General features: G+C 42.5%; 1 protein-coding gene across 7 annotated transcripts in view; it reads right to left on the bottom strand.

The window, feature by feature from the left end:
• Nucleotides 1-24,535, bottom strand: part of FGGY (FGGY carbohydrate kinase domain containing) — a 413,817-nt gene that overhangs the window by 369,476 nt on the left and 19,806 nt on the right. For 5 of the 7 annotated variants that reach the window (XM_067726327.1, XM_067726329.1, XM_067726330.1 and 2 more), the window contains exons 2-4: nt 23,930-24,144; nt 11,944-12,055; nt 6,025-6,176 (exon numbers count right to left, since the gene is read on the bottom strand). In XM_067726327.1, coding sequence (XP_067582428.1) covers nt 6,025-6,176; nt 11,944-12,055; nt 23,930-24,130 — 465 coding nt within the window. In that variant the 5' untranslated portion in view covers nt 24,131-24,144. Of the gene's footprint in view, nt 1-6,024; nt 6,177-11,943; nt 12,056-16,671; nt 16,786-23,929; nt 24,145-24,535 lie in introns of those variants that run through there. The other 2 variants (XM_067726331.1, XM_067726333.1) reach the window with 2 other exon arrangements.

The following is a 24,535-nucleotide window of genomic DNA, read 5'->3' as shown; positions in this document are numbered from 1 at the left end:
GACTACTCTTTGAATAAGATATTTTACAAATATCTGACTAAATTATAATAATTCCACAAAGCTGATATTATTATCATCATTTGACAGCTCAGCATGCTGAAACTCAGAGATGCTGACTTAGCCTAAGGTTGCAAAATCGGTAAATGGTGGAGAAAGATTTAAATGCAAGTGTGTTTGGCTTCAAATCCTGTACTTTTTCTGTTGTTACAGAACTGTGTTCTATCTCCCAGAGCTCCAATCTTGTATGAGCTGTACTGCTAAGATCTGACGAATGTAGGTAAATAATATCAGACCTATGCACAAAATGTAAAGCCAGAGTAACTAACAGAAAAAGACTATAGTTTCCACCAAACTGCCATCCAAAAAGAAATGGTGGGCTTCCCTGGTGGCGCAGTGGTTGACAGTCCGCCTGCCGATGCAAGGGACACGGGTTCGTGTCTCGGTCCGGGAGGATCCCACATGCTGCGGAGCGGCTGGGCCCGTGAGCCATGGCCGCTGAGCCTGCGCGTCCGGAGCCTGTGCTCCGCAACGGGAGAGGCCACAACAGTGAGAGGCCCGTGTACCGCAAAAAAAAAAAAAAAAAAAAGAAATGGTGCGTTTCCAAGAAAGAAACTGACATTGTTTATCTTTCATAAAGTTTCAAGATGAGAAACCTAAAGAGAAGAGAATAATTGTTACTATATCATCAAGAAGAATGAAAGAATAAGGCCAGTCGAGGCCCTTACTATGCCAGTCTCTTACTGTACAGAAGGGACAAGGACCAGGCTTTCCTGAAGTCTAACAGAGTTTTCTTTTCAAGAGTTCCTACTGCAAAGCATCCAATGCTAAGTGTGCTAGCACCCTCCACAGCTAGCAGGAAGTTATCAAACCACCCCTCTGGCTATCCACACTCCCAGGTTCCTCCCAAGAATCTACATACACAGGATAAAGCACATTAGAGCCAATCAGAGAATCATTTACTCATTTTCCCAATATGTTATCAGGGCAAGAGAAGCAGAAGGGCATGGACTGGGGAGATGAAAGGGGCAGATATATTTTCTAAACCCATCAACAAAATCCTCTGACATTCCAGCCAGCTGCTTCCAGACCTTTGGAATGAACAATGAAAATTGCAAACTATAAAATGATTAGTTTTCTGTTCTGCTGACAATAGCAAAAAGAGGAAATGAGTTAAAAGACGGACTGGAATATCTCCATGCATCCGCTACAAGCCAGATAATTATCTTCCATTAACACTGAGCTGTCAGGATCGGCATCAGCCTGTTAACTTGCTTGACCTTCCTCAGCCTGCACCTTGTTACCCTACAATGTTTCATGTTTATAAAGATAGGAGACTCCAGCTGTTCCAGCCTGAGAGAACTTAATTTACATTTGGCCTTCATTAAGATGAGAGTCAGAATCATTGAGACCAAATGGAGAAGCCAGACTGCTGGGGGTTATGAAAAAATCAAATGGCATTTTTCCTTTTATCTGACAATTCTCATTAAGGAGACGTACGTCAACCTAAAACACACAAACCTTATATGTAAAGGACATGATTAAAATTCCATATTGCCGAACTAGGACCCAAGCAAAGGCTTTGCCCAAAAGGTACGGTGGTCCTAGTATACCACTTCTGTCTTCTGAGAAGTCTGAACTCCAAATTCTGCCCAACTCCCTCTGACATCTGATTCCAGGCTAAGGACAAGGAGCACATGAATGACAGCAATACCGAGATGAGCGGTGAGCTCTGACTCCTCCACCTAGCTCGCCCCTCATGGCCAATCAGCCCCAATGTCCTGCTGACATTAACCCCTAACGATTTCTGGAACCCACCTCCTCTCCATCCCACAGTGCCTAATTCAGGTCTCATCACTTCTCACCTGGAAAACTGCACTAGCTCCTCATTGGCCCACTCAAATCATTCAAACAATATTTACTGAGTACCTACTATCTGCCAGGCATTTAATTAGGGATAGGGACACAACAAGGAACAAAATGGATATCATCTCCATCCTCCTGTGGATTACTCTGGTTGGAGGGGGTGAGCTTTTATACAAATCATCATACAAATTGACGTGTCATTGCAATTTATGAAAGATACAATGAAGTAAAATTAAGAGTACAATGACAAGAGACCTCTGATTTATTTGAGGGTCAGGAAAGGCTTTTTTAAGGATGTGACAATAAAGCTGAGACCTACATGATGAGTTAGAATCAATGGTGAGAAGAGGGAAGAATATTCAAGCAGAAGGCACAGCATCAGAGCATCATTAAGACCAGAGGTAAGCAAAATTTTTCTCTAACAGTCCAGAGAGTAAATATTTTCAGCTTTGCAGGCCATGCAGTCTCCATCTCAAATACTCAGTTCTACCACTGTAGGGCAAAAGCACCACAGACAGTAGATAAACGAACAAGCATGGCTGTGCTCCAATAAAACTTTATTTATGGCCACTAAAATGTTAATTTCCTACCATTTTCACAAGTCACAAAACATGACTCTTCTTTTGATTCTTTTTCAAACATCTGAAAATGTAAAACTCATTCTTAGCTCCCAGGACATCCAAAAACAGGCAACAGGCCAGATTTGGCCCATGGCCCTAGTTTGCCAACCCCTAGTCAAAAGGCTGAGGTGGCAAAGAGCTGGTGTGTTTGAGGCACTCTGAGTGGATCCCTGTGGATGGATCAGAGTGAGCAAAGTGAGAGACACACAGTAAGCAGAGGAGGGAGGTGAAAATGACGTCATACACCATCTTCTGAGCCAGGTTACAAATTTTGGAGTTTATCCTAAGGGCAAAGCAAGGCCAACTAAGTGCTATAATGAGGAAAGTAAGAAACCTGGTTTTAGGGGAATTCCCTGGTTGTCCAGTGGTTAGGACTTGGTGCTTTAGCTGCTGGGGCCCAGGTTCCATCCCTGGTAGGGGAACTAAGATCCCACAAGCCGCACGGCATGGTCAATAAATAAATGCACATGTACTAATAAAAACATAAATAAATAAACTGGTTCTTACTCCCCACACACACACATTTTCTCATTCCTAATCCAATCCCTTCACCCTGCCAAAGGTATCTAAGACACTTTCCCCCTTGCCTAACAACCATCCACTAATCTCTCTCACCAAATAGGCCCTTAACAAACTGAACCCAGGCTACTTACCTGGTCTCACTTCCTACTACACTCAGGGAAGCATCCCAGGCTCCTGTCCTAGGGCCTACACACCTTACCATAATGAACCTCATTCTCTCTAGAATACTGTATCCTTCCTATCTTCTCTACTATGCAAAACCTCCACTCATATCTTGAGGCTCATCTCAGGTAGCTCGTGCAGAAGCAAATTATTTTCCCTGAAAGCACTCTGCATATGCCTGCATCTCGGCGCTCAGTGCATCTTCTGCCGGCTCTGGTTCCGTGCCTCTCTTCTCCTTATGCTCCCCCACCATTGTCCCCAGTGGTCACTGTGCCGCTTGAGGGTAAGGCCGAGTCCTCTTTGTGCCCATGTCCCCAGTTCCTACCACAGTGCTGGTTCACAGCAGGACCTCAGGTAAGATTTGGCAAATTAAGGAATGAATGAAGAGTAAACAAATGGCAGCCCAGTAAACTTGGCACAGACTCTCATGTTCTGACGTCGAATGTGCTGTTGAACAGCAGCTCAAGCTATTGTACTTCCCTGTGCCTCAGTCTCCCACAAGCCCAATAAAAAGAAGGTACTGTTTCCCGATTCTCCACACATGGATGCTTTTCAGGATACAAAGGTAGAGCCTTTAGCATTGAAAGTGGTTTTGTGAGTCTGCAGGCCAGCAACATCAGCATCACCTGGGAGCTTGTTAGAAATGCAAATTCTTAGCTCCCACCACAGGGCTACTAAGTTAGAGTCTGCAGTTTAACAAGCTCTCCAGGTGATTCATTTACACATTGAAGTCTGAGAAGAGCCAGCTGTAAGCCATGCTGGTAGGCTTTAAGGAGAAGGTACGAAACATGATTTTAGAAGTTGTTTTGATTTTGAATTTGTAATCACAGTAAAACCAAAGGAACTCTCAGCAAGGATTCCTGGGCATGCTTACCAAAAAGACAAAAAAAAAAATTGAAAAAGTCTGAAAAACAGATTTGAGGGTCAGCCTTCAGGTAGTTAAATGCACAGTGAGGCACTGTTTAGAGCCTTACTCAGAAAATTCTGAAATGGAATTGATTAGATGGATGGATGGATGGATGGATGGATGGATGGATGGTCAGTCTTAGGTCATAATCATTGCCACACAAATCTAGAACTTAATTATTTTCTATGGGCTTTATTTAGTGCAGTTAGATCTCAAGCACACAGGTAAATATCCTGACAGGTTCATACCAAAGGTATATTTAGATCTCCTGGGATATACAGCCCTGAGCTGGCTATGAAGCAGGTGCTTAATAAGGCTCTGGTATTGTACCAATGACCACCTGCTCAATCCTCCTCACTTAATTCAGAACAGCTATTCCTCACCTGTGGTCCAGAAGGGTGACATAGCCAACCAATTTGTTCTTTTGCACATGTTTAGGCTGGCTTAAAGACCATCACCACCCTCATTCCTGGTCCTTCCCAAAGCGTATGCTTCACAGAGGATTTTAGTACTGCATGACTAATGGGATGAGCTGGGATTTGGAGACCAGGAGACACAGGTTTAAATTCTGGCTGTATCGTCTGTTTGGGAAAGTCATATAACCCTCTCTCTGAGCCTCAGTTTCCCATGCCATCTACCAGGCAGAGGTTGTTAGGATGAGATCAGTTAAAGTCTATAGCACACATAGCAGAGTGTGGAGGCAGTGCAAATACAAATCAATACACTGCTTTGTATTTCAGGATATTTTTGTATGAAGTTTCCAAACTGATCCAGTCCAACTCTCTCACTTTAGAGATGGAAAAAGTGAGCCCTGGGGATGAGAATCGCTTTGCCCAAAGTCACACAGTGTGATGCAAACAGAGTCAGAATTAGGATCCTAAAACCCCCAACTCCTAAAACACTCTGTGTTTTCAAACTCTTAGCAAATATAGAAGTCTTTCTGCAAATTAAAACTTACAAAATAGCTCAATATACTAAACAAGTAACAAGCCAAGCCTGGCTTGATTACTGACGCCCTTTTTACTTACCTCCCTTCTGCCCCATGGTGGCAATCCAAGGACACCTCCTCATCACCTTTAAACTCTCCCCAACCCCACATCTGAGTAATTGAAGACTCAATCCACCTGAAACCTCAGGGCCAGCAAATGAATCACGGCAGGTCTTATCATTAGATGGATTCTCTCCTCACCAGACCACCTAGGGGTTTTCAAGTTCCTGCAATTCCCAGAGGACTTGAACTTTCTCACACATCCATCTCTACTGGGAACCATTAAGCTGACATCACCATTCTCCACACTTCATAAATGATTCTAACATCTGGAAATGGGAACCACCTGCAAGTGCCTTAGCCAGAGATCACCTTATCACAAAAGGGTATGGAAACTCAAGTTCAGGTGAGATGAGAAAGGCATTCCATAAAATGCCACTAAGGCCAAAAATTAATCATTGGGGGCTAAAAGTATGTAGAGAAAGAATGTTCCAGTCAGAAGATTTGGACTTGAATCCCAGCTCTGCCACTTTCTAACTGGAATGGTAATTAACCTCTCTGAACTTCAATAGAACAGTGGATATTAAGAAAATCAATTTCAGTCATTTTTAGGTTCAAATCCTGGTTCTGCTGCATACTTATTGAGTCACTTTGGGGGAGCTGACGAATCTCTATTAGCTTTAGTTTTTACAAATACAGAAAAAGAAAAAAAACTACTTTATAGGGTTGCCGTTAGGATTCAAAGAGATAATCTGCATCAAATACTTATTTCAGTGCCTTGCCTGAGTTAAGCAGAATGACTTAACCACAACCAAATCAATAAAATGGGATCAACCTTCCTGAGACTTGCTGCAAAAATCAAATACAACAGCCGTGATGAGCAGGGTGCCTGGTACCAATAGATTCAATAAATGGAATCCTCTGCTATTATGAGTAATCGCTCCTCAACGCTATGCACTTACCTCTTTTAGCCACAGAAGCTTCGGGGCCTGCATTTCCACGGACATCACGCCCCCAACATACTGCAGGACACTGTGCTTGGTTTCGTTGATCCTGTGGACCTGATTGACCGCCCGGTGGTCCAGCCACATGATGATGTTTCGATGAGAATCCCCTAGCAAAAACAAGGGAGATGAGGACACAGGTGCATCCTTATCCTTCTAATTCAAGGGGGCACTTATGGATTCCCAAGGGCAAAAATCTGCACAACTGCTTGTATAATTTCACACATCAACAAGAAACAAGTGAAAGGACCACCACCAACACTGACTAGGTACATCCTACCCATATCTTGGACCCTTGAAGAGACGTGCTCTTTGAATATAGTCCCAGGGTTAAACGTCTAAAGGAAAAACCAGTCAAGATCCACTAATTAATTATATTACCATTCATTCTCTCTCAACTTTTCCCCTTCCTTTCCTATTTCACCTATTCTAGAAAAACTTTTCTGGATACATACTCAAGAAAAGAGCCAATGAAATAAGCCTAAAACAATACTTCAGCTTTTTAAGGTATGTCTCCTTGAAATATGGACCAATATTTTAGGTATAATATCATATACAGTTACATAATGGCTTTTATTTGCCTATATTCTCACTTCCTCTAGTTACTCTAATTAAAATTAGTTAATTTAAGTGTTTTTCCTCACTCGGTTGGTTTGTTTGGTGGGGTGGGAAGCACTGGAATTTTTTTTCCGTTCTGGAACCAGGCAGACCTAATGGGGAACGTTCTTTCAGTATAGGCAGAAATACTGAGAAAGTTATTTAATTTTTCTTAGCCTAAGTGTCCTTATCTGCAAAATGTAGCATATAAGGATTAACTGAGATTTTTCATTCATTGAACAAAAGATAATGTGCATAAAGGATATGGCAAGTACTTGTCACATAGTAGGCCCTCAAGAGGAATAAATCACAGGAAACAGAATTTAAAATCAGCTGGAAAAGGAGCATGGGCAGTGCCCCTCACATCCTACCTCTACCATCCTGCAGCCCACAGAGAAACTAGTTGCCCCTTTCCCCCTTCCCCAGACTCTGCTAATTCATCCTGCACTGATGGGCAAGCCAGTATTCTTTTCACAGTCCTCTGCTTCCTCTGATGGCAAAATGCAGAGAACAGCAAGGAATATACCTGGGAGATTATAAACGGGGAAGATAAAAGGGACTCAAGAGTAATTGAGATAGGCACTTCACATGTTATTTTATTTACTGGCAAAATAACTGCAGCAATTATATAATTTTGCTGATATGCATGTTTATAAAGCTGCACATGCGCGTTTGCGTGTGTGTGTCCCAAGCCTCGTGCTGAACCTCTTGCACACATCGTCTCATTTAATCCTTAAAACAACCCTGAGATCTAGGCCGTTTTCAACGACAATCTGACTCCGAGATTGAAGACATGCCTACTACCTCACAGCTGGGAAAAGCACAAAGTGTTCTTTGAAAGTAGATCTGTGCAGAGAATGGATAAATAAATTAGTAAAACCAATTTAAACTCGAGCTACACACATCAACATGAATAATGACACCAGCTGGGGTATTTTTAAACACAGTATATATTGTTTGTTGTTGTGGGTATACACACATGTGGTAAAAGCACAGAAGAAATGTGTTTGTGAACACCAGCTATGGCAGAACCATTACCTGCTGGGCAGAGGGACGGGGGAGGGGGAGGGCATGGACTGAAGCTTCAAGTGGTTCTTTCTTTAAAAAAAAAAAAGGACTTGTGGCAAATGTGGCAAAACCTCATCTGTTTATCCTCATACATACATATGAGGCTGTTATCTTATTTTCCTTACTCTTCCATATATTTGAAAAAGAATTTTTAAAACTTACCAAAAAAGTCAGCCTAAGGATACATCTAAATTAGGTCATCATCATAATGAGTCAAGGACTCACTCATTGGTTTGCCTGCCTGGAGAGATTTCAGGTCCCACAAAAACTCCTCAAACAACAGTAATACATTTAAAATAAGAGAAAGTACATGAAACCTTCCATAGGTACATCTAAGATTTTGTTTAAACAGCTGAGTGATTCTACTGTACGACAAAACTGCTTAAAGTTCTGGTTTTAGTTTCACATTAGAATCTCCTGGGATAGCTTTAAAAATACTGATGTCCAGGTCCTATTCCAGAACCATCACGGAATCAGACTGTGGGTATGTGGGCACACATTCATACACACACACACACACACACACACGCACACAATGTGGGTGTGTGGGTGTTGGGGGGGACAATATCTGCATTGCATCTTAAATATTGTATAGAATCTGTCTGCAGCTGCTTCAAGACAAAAACACCTGTTGCTAAACTTTCTACTGTAAAGATAGACCGATCAGCCACTACTACCTCTACATGAAGAGGCTCTCAGAATGACACACTGAGCACTGTGTAGAATCAATTACTTTATTATATTTATTATGATTATTAATTAACAATGTTCATTACAGACAACAACCTGGAAGTTAATCTTTTTTTCAGTGCCTGTAGAAAATCACAAATAAATGACTCCACTGAAAGTTCATTTCATCTTTTATTAAGCATCTGCTACATGCCAGGCACAGGGCTGGGTGCTGGGATACCAAGAAGAATGTGCCACAGTCTCTGCCCTTACGGAACACGTGGGTAAATGGAAAAACGTCTGTATGGAGTGATGACAGAAGTCCTGGACATGGTACAGAGAGAAGGAAGAGCACAGAGAAGCCCCCAGTTAGCCGAGTCCGAGGCTGCACAGGGAGCTTCCAAGACGCAGGAAAGCTTTAGGTTAATTCTGAAAATGACTGGCCACTGGATAAGCAGGTGAAGACAGAGTGAGGGAGGAGGGGCTACACAATAGAAACAGCACGTGAAACCAAGAGAGCACAGACCCATAAAGGCATCATATTTTAAGAGAACTGGAAATAATCTGGTAGAGCAGAATTAGGGTTACATAGTCAGTTTACCTTAGGGCAGATTATTTATCCCTGTACTCATTCAATTAATACTGTCAACACCTCACAGGAGGTGTTCCGGGGTACTTGAAGGAAATGACTGTGAATCAGAAAACCATCTAAATATTAGGTTTCTGTTACAGAGTAGCCTAGGTAGTAACTTCCTCCCTGACCCTAAATTATCTCCCTTGGTTCCTCTCCCTCCCAGGAGCTCCTGTGGCTGGAATGATTCACCCAGTCATGGTCTGAGCTAGGTGGGTTGCAGAGGTAGGAAGCACACAGCAATGGCACCTCTGTCCAACCCAGCACTGGTCTGATCTTGAAAAGGAAGAAAGACCAAACAAGAAAAGGCAAACAATGAGACTATTTTATCATGTAGGTCAGTGTTCTCAAACTAGTGCACTTAATTTCCTTGGGATTTTTTTTTCTTTTCCTTTTTCTTTTTGGTTACCATCAAAAGAAAGTAAGTTTCGCTGGTCTTATGGGTTTGGTTTTAATGGTGATGGTTAATTTCCTGACCCCACTCCCTGCTCTTCACAATTACTCCAATTAACCAGTCAAGAATGGGTCATTATCAGGTAAACAGAAGTCTTTAAAGACCCTCTTAATTCATCCTTAAAATCTGAATTTCATTTTCTAGTACAGGCTAATCCATTGTCGTTAAAATCTAACCTTAATAGAACCTGTTGAAAGGCAAGAAACTGATGAGGGCACCTGCAGCTGGATGCATTTGATGAATGGGTACATTTTAACCTTTTAGGTGGAATACAGTTTTTTCAACACTTATAATTCAGGTTGCAACCTAGGTAACACTTTTAATAGGAGAACTGTCAACAGGAGGCAATTCTCTCTACAATGAGAAAAAAGATGGCATCCGGGAGGGTGCTGGTATAAGCAGGTTTAACAAGGAACTCTTCCTCTACTTCAGATGTTCTTATTCCTAATGTTTTAGTTGTCCATTCATCTGCACCCAGTAATTCTCCACATACTAGAATTATCGAGAAAACTTTAAAAACACTGATGCCCTAGCCTCACCCCAAGCCAACTGAATACAAACCCTGGGGGTAAGGCTCATGAATTGGTAATCTTAAAAGATCTCCAGTTGTTTCTAATGTGCTAACCAGTTTAAAACCATGTGTCTTAGCAGATTAGAAGGTACAGAGTCCTTGGAACTTAGGGCTCTTAACATCTAAAGTCCCATCCAAAATGAGAATTCCTCCCACAGCATCCCTAACAGACCATCACCTGACCACTACTTAAAACAAGCCAACGAAGAAGTGCTGGCAGCCTCCCCAAGCAGCCCACTCCGTGGCTGGAGAGGGCTTGCTGCTCCTGAGCTGAGGTCTGTAGGTTCAGTCCCATTCCTTGGGTCTCTGCTCTCTGAAGTGGTCTAGAAGGGGGCTGCCCTGCCCTCCTGGGCTGGAACAATGCCAGCTGAGCCAGTGGTCAGCCACTGAGAACAAGGACGACTCATATTCGTCTCTGAAGCCCCAACACTTAATCAGACAGGGATAGGCACACGGCGGGGGGGGGGGGGGGGTAGTTAATGTGGCATAAATAGAAAAAAATGTGTGTGTGTGTGTGTGTGTGTGTGTGTATGTGTAAAAGATGGTCACCATTACCACTGTGCTCTAATCATTCATCCATTTGCATACTTTTGCAGGGCATGTCATTTATAAAAATCACTGTTCCATGCATTAGGTCCATAGGAGTAAGTAAGACACATTCTCCTAACTTAAGGAATTCATAATCGGACTTAAGAAACTTTTCTGAGCATTCAGGCGTCCGGCTCTCACTTAATTCTCACAGCAAAGCTACTGTTTCATTATTCCAATTCTTTCAGACGAGAAACCAAGCCATGCAGATGTTAAGTGATTCACTCAAGGTGTCACAGCTCAACAGCAGCAGGGCTAAGATCTGGGACTGCCTGACTCCAATGCCAGGGTGTCCCATTGTGCCCCAGTATCCACAGCCGCCAGTTAAGAAAGGTGCTGCTACAGCAGTGTCCACTTCCAAGGATTCTTTAATACAGCCTCGCCCAAAGGCGAGCCTTGCTTGTGATACCTATGTTGGCAACAACCGACTGAAAATGCAGAGTCACACTCCTTTAGATGGAGCCTGCAATTTCCAGTGCACCACAGTCTCCACTGCTCCCAAATGTCTGCCACTCATCAAAAGGTTAAATGTCAGTTGAATTTTATCTCTGCACATGTGCTGTTGTTTTTCTCAAATCTGGCACGCTGTATTCATTTACATTACCTACCTGACTTTTGGGTTTGCAACCTTGGTGCTAGCACTACTGGCTAGAGTATCCCAAAAGAGACACACCCATGAGAAATTTCTGACAGTGGATAAAAGTTGGCACTTACATTTGAAACAGCTCGTTACAGTACTCATGAGTGTAATGAGAGAGTGCAATGAGAGTGTAATGAGAGTGTATTAGAACAACGTCATTAAATGTGAATGTCTTTGGTCTGGCTATTGAAAATAGAGAGGCCATTTGTTTCCAGCTTTTGTGTGATATATGGTCCTGTCTGTCTTATTCTATTTTCTTTAAGTGAACTTGATTCACCCACTCAAATGAATGTGGTGGAGGAGCTTCATATGCAAAACAATTTCAGGCATAGACAACACTCCCTTCCTTGAAAAGGCCCAGACCAGTTAACTGTTTCAAGGCTACTCACTCTGAGCTAATGATCCCATGTTCATCCTACATCAGATTTTCTGCTGTGGCTCCTGTGCATTATGGAGCCAAGTCTCTTCCTAATCCACCTAATCCCAATGTCATCCCTCTCCTACTAACTGCTGCCCAAGCTTTAACCTCTAGGGACATGATTTTGGGGCTCCATGCTCCACCTGTAAATCTCACTAACAGTGATAACACTTGATATCATGCTCCAACTGGGCCCCGGCCAGTATCCCACCACCAAGAAAAGAGAGAGAAATGGTCCTACCTTCATGATTCACTGGTAAAGGATGAAACTGCTTATCCAAAACAACCAGAGAACACGTGGCATCAAACCCAAGCCCTCGAATTTGGTTTAAATCAATCCCTTGTACAACTTTCTGTTTTAAAAACAAATAAAAAAAACATAAATTAAAATACAGGCTTTTAAAAGACTGAAAACAGTTATGACTAGAAGGAAATGAATGGCAGAATAAAGTATTTACAACAGAAAACAAATAAAAGTTCAATGTCACTAAAATATCAGAAGATCCTATAAATTAATTTAAAAGACAACCGATCTAATTGGAAATTAAGCAAAGGACATGACAAGTCACTTCATAAAATAAAAAGAAATAGTCAAAGAGTATATAAAAAGATTCCCAACTCCACTAAAATTAAATAAATGCAAATAAAAATATCCCAATCTTTGTTTTTCTTATTGGCAAAAATTTAAAAAATTAAGAGTATATAGTAGTGGCAAGACAGGGAGAAGTGGACCTTCTTTTATATTATCCTAACAGTGTGATAATTTAGTACAAATTTTAAAGAATATAGTATAGTATTTACTAAAATTAAAAAATGCATAACTTTTGACCCAGCAATCCTACTTCTAGGAACCTATCTTAGTGAATTATTAGCATGAGTAAGTAAAATTACATATAAACAAAAGTTAACTGTTTAAGAATATACCTAAAAATTGGAAAAATTATTTTTATTAAATAAATTATGGTATACCTGTAAAACAGAATTTTCTACAGTCACTAAAAATGAAGAGATAGGGGGCTTCCCTGGTGGCGCAGTGGCTGAGAGTCCGCCTGCCGAAGCAGGGGACACGGGTTCGTGCCCCGGTCCAGGAAGATCCCACATGCCGCGGAGCGGCTAGGCCCGTGAGCCATGGTCACTGAGCCTGTGCGTCTGGAGGCTGTGCTCCGCAATGGGAGAGGCCACAACAGTGAGAGGCCCGCGTACCGCCAAAAAAATAAAAATAAAATGAAGAGATAGAGAAGTATCTTCTGGGTGTGATAGTATGAAGAGGTTGGCAAATCTTCTTAGCAAAATAAAAGCATAAAACTGAACAACATCATCAAAAACAACCATTTTGGGGCTATGGAACTTGGCCAAAGCTACACAAGAAACTAAGAAACAGTCTTTCTTGAAAAATAAAATTGCACCTAAAACATTCCCACAAAACAACAACTCTAGGACCAGATGGATTCATTGGGAAGTTCTGTGAAACATTCAAAGAATAAACAATACCACTCCTATACAAATTTGTTTAGGATATAGTGAAGGAGAGAACACTTTCCAACATTTCATGGCCAGTACTACCCTGATACCAAAGCCAAACAAAGATATCAAATGAAAAGGACACTGTAGACCAATAACTGCCATGAACCTAAGTGTAAAAATCCTTAACAAAATATTAACAAACCAATATTGCAACATATAAAACATTCATTTTTCACCATGACCATGTGGGGTTACCCCAGGAATGCAAGAGTCATTCAATATCCGTAAATCAATTAATGTATAACATATACTAATAGAATAAAGTACAAACACCAACAGATGCAAAAAATAAATAAATAAAAATCACTCAATAAACCAAGATAGAAGGGACCTTCTACAACCTGATAAACAGCATCTACAAAAATCTATACAAATCAAATGTTCACCATGGTTTAACCAAATGTTGAAACCAAGTGTGTTATATCCATACAAAAGTATAGTACTCAGAAAGAGTACTATCTGTGCAACCACATGAATGAACCGTAAAAAGATTACGCTAAGTGAAAGAAGTCTGACACAAAAGAAGGCATGTTGTATGATTCCATTTATGTGAAATTTCTAGAAAGGAATAACTATAAAGACAGAAAACAGTTATCTATGACTGGGGCTGGGGACTGACTACAAACAGGCATAAGGGAACTTTTGGGGGGTAACAGAACTATTCTAAAATTGAATTATGGTGATGATTGCACAATGTGTAAATTTAATAAAATCACTGAATTATACATTTACAATGGATGATTTTATGGTATGTAAATTATACCTCAAGCTGTTAAATTTTTTTTTACAAAGTTGAGCTATAAAAGATGAAATGGAAATACATCCATGATATATTAATAAGGTACAAAAAAAACAAAAAAAATATACAACAAACTGATAATAGTGGTTGCCTCTGAGAACAGAAATGACAGCTGGAGGAGATGGGAGATTTTTCACTTTGTCATGTAATTTTTTAAGCTGGAGAATAACAGATTTATTGATGAATTCTATTTTTTAATTTTTGTTTCTATGGTTTCCTTTTGTGAAAAAGCATGAGTGATCATACTCATTAACATTTCCTGCCAACTTAAAACATGACAATAACCTTTTAAATACCACAAAAGTCAACTCAAATGTGTCCATCACCATTTAAAATGCTCAAGTCGGGCTTCCCTGGTGGCGCAGTGGTTGAGAGTCCGCCTGCCGATGCAGGGGACATGGGTTCGTGCCCCGGTCCGGGAAGATCCCACATGCCACATGCCGTGGAGCGGCTGGCCCGTGAGCCATGGCCGCTGAGCCTGTGCGTCCGGAGCCTGTGCTCCGCAACAGGAGAGGCCACAACAGTGAGAGGCCCACGTACCACAAAAATAATAATAATAATAAAATAAAATAAAATGCTCAAGTCTTCTTTTTTCCTGTTTTGGAATGTTGGACTTGTCATTTAGGATTCTGTTTCTTACTATTTAATGGGTTCCTCAAATAAGAGCTACACACAATTATTACAGATTTTTCAACAAAGAAAAGCATTAATTTTTTCAAATAATAACCACAATAAATTATAAAATGTCACCATATATTGAGCACCTATGGAGTGTCAGGTACTTTACAAACATCATCTTATTTAATCCTTACAAAACCCACTGAGGAAACATTTAGTATTCCCATTTCATAAAAAAATAAGTGGAAGACTGGGGAGGGAAGGGAACAGCAAGTGGGCTCCAAAGATTGAGAATTTGAACTTAATCCTGTCGTACAGCCAGTCAGTCGATGGCAGAGCCAGAATTCAAACTCAGAGTCTGTGTTCTTCCTACTCCACCATACTGCCTGCCTGCCCAAGAGACTCACCCTGCAGAGAGGGCATGTGCTGTATGCAAGAACATCGCTAGTCAGCCATCTGTGATGCCTGGCAATACCTCTGCCCCACATCACCAGGTGAACGCCCCGTACACCTTTACTACACTGATCCATCAAGACTCAGAAGAATGTGAGCCGCAAACCCAAGTGCCTGTCAGCATGGCCTCATGACAATGACCCACAAAGACCTGGTTTCAAATCCTAGCTCTGTCACTCTGGCTATGTGACCCAGGGCATGTTACCCAATTCCAGCCATTCTAATCACCCCCTTGCCTTGCTGGATCATGTCTCTGTAGCATTTATAAGCATGGCCTCCTCTACCTGGAATGTCCTTCCAACTTGGCTTGGAAATCCCTGGGTAGTGGCTAAGATCAATGGTACTGGGTGCAGACGCCCTGAGTTTGAAACCTGGCTCTGCCACCAACCAGTCATGTGACTTTGGGAAGCCAGAAAACCAGTTTCCTTGGTTACACAAAGCTATTACTTAGACCTACATCTCCTAATGACGTTATGAGAATTCAGCAAAATAAGGTGTGATTAGCCCAACATCTGGCATTTGGTGCGCAATAAGTAGCAGCCACTATTTGAGGAAATTAGCTGCCTCCAATCTTCTTTGAACTCATGGAGCATCAATCTAACAATCAACAAGCCAGCCCTAACGTCTACCTGCCTTGCGGCCCTATTGGTCTCTGTGCCCAGAGAGTGCATGCCTGACTTGGGCAAGCCCACCCCACACAGGCCTGCAATTAGTCAAGAGAGGAACTGGGAGGGAACATGTAGAAGATGCAATAAAACTCAATACCACAAGGCAGCTTTGGAGTAGAAACAAGCATGGGCTACAGTGTCAAAAGAGCCACCTTCTGGTTCCAACTCCACCACTTCCGGATCAGGTAATCTTGCACTAATCTCATCCCCTTTCTGAGCCTCAGGTTCCTGAGAGAGAGAGAACTCCTAGGTAAGGATCAAGACTGTCAATTGGTTTGAAAGTACTCTGGAACCGATAAACCTTTGTAGGAAATATGAAGGATGGAAAACTCACTCGCTGCCTTACTAATTGTGTTCATGGAATCTCTCTGATGTATGAAGCATAGCATGCTCTGTGTGTCATGTAAGCACATATAAAATGACAGGATAAACAACTGAAAAGTTTGGATAAACTCAAATCCTCCTAAGAATTATGGTGGGACTGACTTTCCAGTAGAAGCAAAGAAAATATTCTCTACAATCTACTTTATGAATCCCCTCGAAGACCTACAGAGTTCTATATTCTAACCATGGCCTTTCAGCCTCAAAAGTGCAGTGTCTCCATCTCTAAAACGAAAACCTATCACCAGGAACTGGAGGAATAATTGTGACATGCATTTAAACCTGATCTGGTTGGGCAGCCACTGTCATTTCCCCAGCCTTCTATGGAAATGCCTTATGACCATGCTCATCAGGCTTATCATGAGGACCCCCTCCACTCCCCAACCCCACCCCCATCTAAATCATCTCAGAGAGATGGCTGTCAGGGTCACACTACCCAGAAGGCCCCTGGGACTCGACCTGCTGACCTGAGGATTCTTTTTTATATGCTCATTAATGGAAGAAGAAAGCAGGCTAGTAAACTCACCCCAACAGCTTGGCATCAAGGGAATTTCCTCAGCTAGAGAGAAAGCACATTGCTCTGCTAAAGAATTTCCAGAGAAGGAGACTTCTGCAACTTCATTCGGTAACCTGGTCCATGTCTCGCAACTGTCAACTCGTAGCTATGGGGCAGCAAACAAATGTTTGGGGAAGGGATTGTGCATCGCTTTGTTCTGACTGTGGGAACCAGTTCAATTCCGCATGTGTTTTAAATCAGCAGGCTGTGCCTTACTGGGTGGGGAGACAGTGTTCCTCAGAAATCTTCCGAACTGAGAACGGGAGGGTCAGAGGCATACCTGGTTTTATCTTTGGCTGTATTTGGAGCAAGCGTCAAAGCCTGGGGCCTCACGGAATCCAGCTTGCAATAGAGTTCCATGTGGCTGGTACTGTATTCTTTTAAATCTTGATTTGAATGCCTTTGTCAGCTTTGGGGGTGTGCATGAGGTTATGAAATCCCCAGTTCCCTCAGGCCCATCACTCCCTGTTGCCTACACAATTCGATTATGCATTCAGTCAGGCAGCAAATACAATCAAGCCCCTTCTAAGGTCAAGCTGTGCACTCTTCTGGGTATTTGGGAAACAATGGAAAGCAAAATATTTTTTTTAATTCCTTACTGTTTTGGAGGTTACATTGTAAGGATATACAACAGCCAATAAACCGAAAAGGTTATATCGTGTATGTACAGTATACTAGAAAGTGATGTCAGGGGGATCAGGAATGCCGGAGAAGGGGAAGGTAGTTGCTGAGAAAGTGAGATTTGAGGAAACACCTGAAGGACCTGAGGAGCCGACCCTGTAGAAAACTGCAGAAAAAGTGTTTCAGGCAGGAGAACAGCCAGTGCAAAGGCCCTAAGGTGGGAATAACAACAAGGCTAATACAGCTTGTGTGGGGTGTATGTTACCTGCAAGGCCCCTGGAGGCCTTCAGCTTTACAAAATCTACTCTAGTGACCAGTAAAATGAACAAATCCAGTCCTGGTCCATTACCTACACAGCATCCTAGCTCAGGTGTGGTACAGTCCCTTGAACATAAGGTAGAGAGATAGAGGCCAAACACTGCCATTTATGTCAGTGACACCAACATTCCTCCAAGGACAGAAACTCTGACACTGCCTCTACCTCCTTCCTCTCCATCGTCACCAGGTCCTGTTCGATCTTCCTTCCAAAGTCTCTCAGTCTCGTGCCTCCTCTTTATTCCTCGGCCAACATCCTAACCCAGCCCTTCATTTATTAAAGAGAGAGTATTAGGCACCTACATGTGCCACCACAGAGGACACATGCTCAACAAGAGAGACATAGCCCCAGGCCTCCCAGACCTTATGGTTCAAACAAATCTCAGCTTCCAGACCTTTATCAGAAGAAGGAAATTGCCTCCTAACTGGCATCCTTGAATTTAGTTTCTGTTCCTCCAAGCCATCCTGAATCTGTTGCTGGTCAGTCTGAAACTCAGGATGATTCTAGAAGAGCTCCCAACTGGCCTCAGAACCCGCCACCCCAGGTATGCCCCCAACACCAATTCCAGCTTCCCTTCCTCCTCCTACTGGAAACCACCTGCTCCAGCCAGGGATGACTCTAACTTTTCCACCTAAGCGCTTCTGTCCGTAATATTCCTCCTGAACAATCACTCTTAGTGTTCTCCAGTCTCACTTTTAACCCTACATCCTTCCTCAAGCTTTCTTCATTGATTGGGAGTAGGGAGGTCCCAATGTCTTGAGCCATTCATTCTTTTTACATTTCCCGGGTCTACTATACGTGAGGACCTGGATGAGCAAACTACAGTTCCTACCCTCCTGCAGTACAAAATCTAGTAGAAAAGACAGCTATTAATCCACAAATGGGAATTATTTTATTTTACTTCATTTATTTTGTTATGTTATTACTTGATTATAGAATGATTTTACTATTTGATATTAATCAAAAAATGAATGATTCACAAACCATGTGAAGTTCTATGACAAAAAAGTACAAGAGACGTGAAAACACTGAGTAAAATAGGACTTAGTTGGGAGGTAACATTGGGCGAGAAACGGCTTCCTCCTTGAACAACTGCCTTTTGAACTAAGATCCAGTGCAGCACTATGCAAGGGACCTTCTGCAGTGATGGACATGCTCTGTACCTGTGCTGTCCAGCACAGCAGCCACCAGCCATACGTGGCTGCCGAGCACTTGAAGCGTGGCTACTGCAATGGAGGAACCAAATTTTAAACTCTATTTAATTTTAACTAAATTTAAACGGTGACATGTGGCTAGTGACTGCTGTATCGGACAGTATGGATCTAAGGATGAATAGGAGTGAAATATGTCAACGGAAGGCAGGAAGAGTGTGCAGGAAGAAGAAAGAATGTGTGCAAAAGCCCGGCCAGAGGACAAGGGGAGCAGTGCATGTGTGGGATTATGACAGAAGGAGAATATGGGTGGAAGGCAGAGCTGAGAGAAGCATCATGAGATGAGCCAGGAGAGCAGGCTGAAACCAAACCACACAGCGCCTACAGGCCATTTAAGGATTCTGAGTTCTATCCAAGCAGTAGTATGGGGCTACAGAAGAGCTGTAAGCAAAAGAGTGACCTGATCAAGTTAGCATTAACAGATATCTATCATTCCAGCTCAAGAAGGAGCACAATTGGAGAGGGGAAGTGCACAGACATAGATGAGGTCAGTTACATTCCAAGGCTAATCCAGACAAAAGATGAAGGTATGTGGTGTTGGAGATGGAGGGAATGCAGAGATCTGGCCTGAGTTCAGGCTTATCACCCACTTCCTGGGTGACTTAGGGAAAGTCACTTAACTCTCTGGATTTCAGTATTTCTTTTCAATTTAACATGGGAGTAACAACCCCTCCCCTACCTACCTTGTATGACAATCAAATGGATAGGAATGTACTTTGTAAACCATAAAAGTTCTATAAATATAGGAGGTTGACATGATTGCTCAATCCCACACGGGTGACTCCCTCTTCCGCTCCTTCTCTCTCCAACCATTACTCACATAGCTGGTACAATTTAGAACAAAATGGTATTTCGTTGGCTTCATGGGCAGAGAACCTGTTGTAGCCCTCACTCCCATATATAATCTAGCGCTTAGCAAAGAGCACAGCACATAGTAGGTGCTCAATAAATATTCGCAGACTAATGACACTTGACAAATACCTGCTGGCTGAATGGTACCTCCAGCTTATCTTCTTCCTAATGGAAGCTGTTACTAGACACTACCTTGCAATGTTCTTGCCTTGTTGAGGTGATTAAGATTTGCGGCTCCAAAAAGGGATATAAACTCTTAAAATCAAGGATGACATAAGCTCTAGGACTTGTGCGTTTCCATAGAGATTTTTAGATGTGTGGGTATCAACCCAATGAAGACTTGACAGTTTCAGGGGCAGTGGTGAGTAGAACAGAGAAGAGGATTTGGAGCCATCTCAGTAGAGGTCTACGTCTGTCTCTAATACTCATTAGTTTCAGAGCCTTAATATCCTCACGTGTCAAATAGGAAGTATGGAAAACTATGTCATAGAGTTATTGCAACATTTGAACAAGATAAGGGATGTCAGAATGTTTTCTGTTTGCTCGTTTTTAGCTCTAAGTAACACTTATTCAGCAACCATTTACTGAGCATCAAACTTGTGCCAAGCAATGTGTTAGGTGCTGTGGACACAGAGATGACACTCTCCAAGAGTTCAGCTCATGGTTAAAACAAGTCACCAATTAAAACACAATCTGGTAAGGACCAGATACTGATACAGGTGAATACGTGGGCTCTGGGGCAGCAGAGAGGGACTTCTCACCCTCTTTCTTCTGAGGCTGTCAAGGGCAGGCAGGGACTGTCAGAGGTCATCCAGAGGAAGGCTCCCAGGGGGAAGTAATGCTTAATTTTACTTTAAAAGGTACCCAGGAACTGGGCAGGTTAAAAAAAAGATGAGAGAAGAGCATGCCAGATAATGAAAACAACAGATATTTCACTCATTCACGTACTCAACAGACATGAATGGGGCACATTACAAGTGAGGAACTCTAAGGAAATACAGGTAAACAAGATATGACCCCTGCTCGGGGGGGGCACACATTTTCCACATAAGCAGACAGCTGGGTAAAGGCACTTGTAATTCAGAATGCTTAATATAACAATCAGGATAAGTTCAAAGTTCTCCATTCAGTGCTAATTTAGAAAAAAAATTCAGGTAGCTTAATACGATTTCCAAGATGCGGGCATGTGGAATAAGATGAGGCTGAAGAGAGGGACAAAAACAGAGCAAGAGGGAGACAGCAGCAGCCCAACCCCTGACTTTGGGTGGTTTCTTTACCTCTTAACAGCTCATTTCTTCCAGCTCTAAAACAGAGTTCATAATAAATTGGTGAAGCCACTATGGAGAACAGTATGGAGGTTCTTAACTACCATAAGATCCAGCACTCTTGGGCATATATCAGAGAAAAACATGGTTCGAAAGGATACATGCACCCCAATGTTCGCTGCAGCATTATTTACAATAGCCAAGACATGGAAGCAACCTACATGACCATCAACAGAGGAATGGATAAAGAAGATGTGGTACATATATACAATGGAACATTACTCAGCCATAAAAGAGAATGAAATAATGCCATTTGCAGCAACATGGAGATTATCATACTAAGTGAACTAAGCCAGACAGAGGACAAGTATCATATAATATTGCTTGTACGTGGAATCTAATAAAAAAGATACAAATGAACTTAGATACAAAATAGAACTAGACCTACAAACACAGAAAACAAACTTATGGATACCAAAAGGAAAAGGGTAGGGGGATAAATTAGGAGTTTGGGATTAACATATACACACTACTATATATAAAACAGATAACCAACAAGGACCTACTGTATAGCACAGGGAACTCTACTCAATATTTTTTAATAACCAATAAGACAAAAGAATCCGAAAAAAATAGTACACCTGAAAATAACACAACATTGTAAATCAACTATATTTCAGTTTGTTTTTTTTTTTAAAAAAGAGGCTGTTGTGTGGATAAAATGAAGTGATTGGTATAAAGTGTTCAGCATGGTACCTGGAACATAATCAGTGCCCAAGAAATGTTAGCTGCCATCATCATCATCATATTGTTACTGTTGTTCTTATTGTTTTCATTAACTTGACTAAGGGGAAAGCGTCTGAGGCAATGTGAGCAACTTAGGGAAAAGGAAGCAGTAAGTACAACTGCTCTCAAACTCTTGACTTCCTTAAGTCCTTGAGAAAGACAAGACAGCTCGGGATGTATTTTATGTCACCCCTTGCCCCAGACCATTGCTTCTCAAAATCTTACATGGAAAGAACCCTAACGACAAAAGGAGTGAATATTCCCATGAGGTGCCTCCCTTACTGACATTGACTTTTCAGTATTTCATCTTAGAAATTCACTCTCCTCCATAATCTACTCATTTCTGTTATTGTCATCATCATCGCCATAGGAATCATAGTGCTTACTCATTTCCAGGCACTGTTACGACATTTTATATGTATTAACTCATTTAATCCTCACAAGGACCCAATGCAGATAGGTACAGTCATCATTCCATTTTACAGATGATGAAACTCAAGCAAGACACCGTAAGTAACTTGTCCAAGAAGACAAGCTAATAAATGTTGAAACTGGGATGTCAATCCAGGCAGTCTGGCTCCAGAATCTGTGCTCTCTGGTGTGTTACTTCTCTAATATAAACATGCTCCCCTCCTTCAACCTCACATAGCAATATAGCTGTGAGTAGGTGTGTCATGTTTATCATATGGCTTCTGACATGCGGCCACATGGCCATACCCCATGCGAGGGGAACAGCCTAAGACCCAATAGCTTTATCCAGGTTTGCTACAGAGAGACATCCTCGCTAAGGACAAATGCCCAGAGCACTCACGTGGCTAATGGGGTGCAAGCAGATGATGAGGTGGCTGCCACCGGGAGATGATTAAAAAATCCAACATTAAACCAAGCTGTACTTAGAGCAGACCTGTTTTTAAAGTAGCTTTTCATCAGGGGATAAAATTTTTTCTTGACAATTTCCTTAATGGCAAGAAATGCTATATGTTGGAAGAACAAAGGAGACCCAAGGGCAAAGAGTAGAAGATTCTCACCAAGGCGGGGCTGGGACGGGGCGGGGGAGGGAGGAGGAAAATTAAACAGGCAGAAGAGAAGATGTGCCCCCCTTTTATTCCTATATAATAATGCTCCAGTGCCTCCCACCCCCACCTTCGCTCCCTGCCTTCTTCTCCAGGGGCACTAACATCAGCCCAGAGCTCATTAAAGTTTAAACAGACTGATCAATACGGACAGAATGGTGAATTGTCCATCTGCAAATTACCAAGCCCTTCGTGAATATTTAAGGAACTAAACTAGGAACAGGGAGAAGAGAGAACCCAGGACTTTATTTTTCCCTCTGGAAAAAACTACAAAAGCACCTCTGTCGTTCCTGATCACCAGGATGTAAAACCAGTCAAGTGAAACTAAAAGGGAACAATTCTCAACCAGCATCACTCCTTTTCCCAAGCCAGCAAGCGGACCGCAAACCAAGGCCACTCAAGATAAACGTCTACCCAGCACAACTCAGAGATGCGCTAGTCTTGCCTGACTTCCTTCCTTTCTCAGAACCCACCGTGTTCTCAGGCCACTGTGCCTTTGCACATGCAGTTCCCTCTGAACAAAATGAGGTTCCCCTCATTTGTCCACTTGGAAGGCAGGAGAGTCCAGTGACTAAGGGTGCAGCACTGGAGTCAGACTGCCTTTCCTACTTACTAACTGCATGAACTTGAGTAAGTTACCTAATCTTTCTATGCCTTTGTTTCCTCCTCAATAAAATGAGGGTACCTTTATAGGGTCGTTGTGAGGATTTGACTGCATAATGCATGTTAACATGTTTTACACAGCACTGGGCACACCTGAGGGCGCAGTAGAGGTCATCTATGGTTATCAGTGACATCTTCACATTCGGTCACATCTGACTGAATCCTCTGTCTACATGTTCTGCATCCTCCATCCTGTCTACCTGGAGCCCCTCAGTGTTGGCCCCTTCCTCAGCTCTAGCCACAGTCACTTTGCTCCCAGCACATATCACGTTACATCCCAGCTGTCTGTTGGTCTCTGCCATAGACCATGAGCTCCCTAAAGGCAAAGCCTGTGTCTAAAGTTACCCCGACGTTGTCCCTGGCACCAGATGGACACACTATACACACTCAGCAGGTGGGAGCAGGAGAACACATGTGAGAACGCGAGAGTTGAGGCCATACCTTTGTGACGATGCAGCACGCAACCCAGATGTCCTCGGAGGACTGCTCGTGGTGGTTGAACTGAGGCTCCCACTGGTTGATTGGCTGGTCTGCGAAAGCCAAGAGGATACCCCTCTGGTCCACCAGAGCTGCACGGACACTGCCTGTCCCCACGTCCACACCCACGTAGTAGCTCCCGAGGTCCCGATCTCCGCCGGGCATTGCCGTCCCTCCACCTGCGGGTATCAAGGGCAAAACCACGTGAAGACCAAGTGGGTCTGCAAAGCCAAGCATGGCACAACTTGAAAGTGGAAATGAAGGGATGCAGCTGATGAACTGGTAGCCATTGATTATTTATTCATCCAACAAAACATTCATTGTTGCCAGTGTGCTAACAGGCACTGAGCTAGGTAGTGGGTGAACAGACAGGCATGGCCTCAGATATGGAGTTTCTGTTCTTGGAAGGGAGTCAGATGGTGAGGATTTACGAACTGCATTAATTATTCAAGCAAAGTCCTGACACTGGGTGAAAAGTGCTATGAGGATAAATAAAGGGTTATAGAGCTGAGAATCTGGAGGCAATAGATATGCATTCTCTTCTCAGTGAATTTGAATCGAAACAAGGAC

The sequence above is a fragment of the Pseudorca crassidens genome, chromosome 2, assembly GCF_039906515.1.
Source record: "Pseudorca crassidens isolate mPseCra1 chromosome 2, mPseCra1.hap1, whole genome shotgun sequence".
NCBI classification, from domain to species: Eukaryota; Metazoa; Chordata; class Mammalia; order Artiodactyla; family Delphinidae; genus Pseudorca; species Pseudorca crassidens.
Note: the sequence above shows the minus strand (reverse complement) of the source record. Positions and strands in the feature narration are given on the sequence as shown.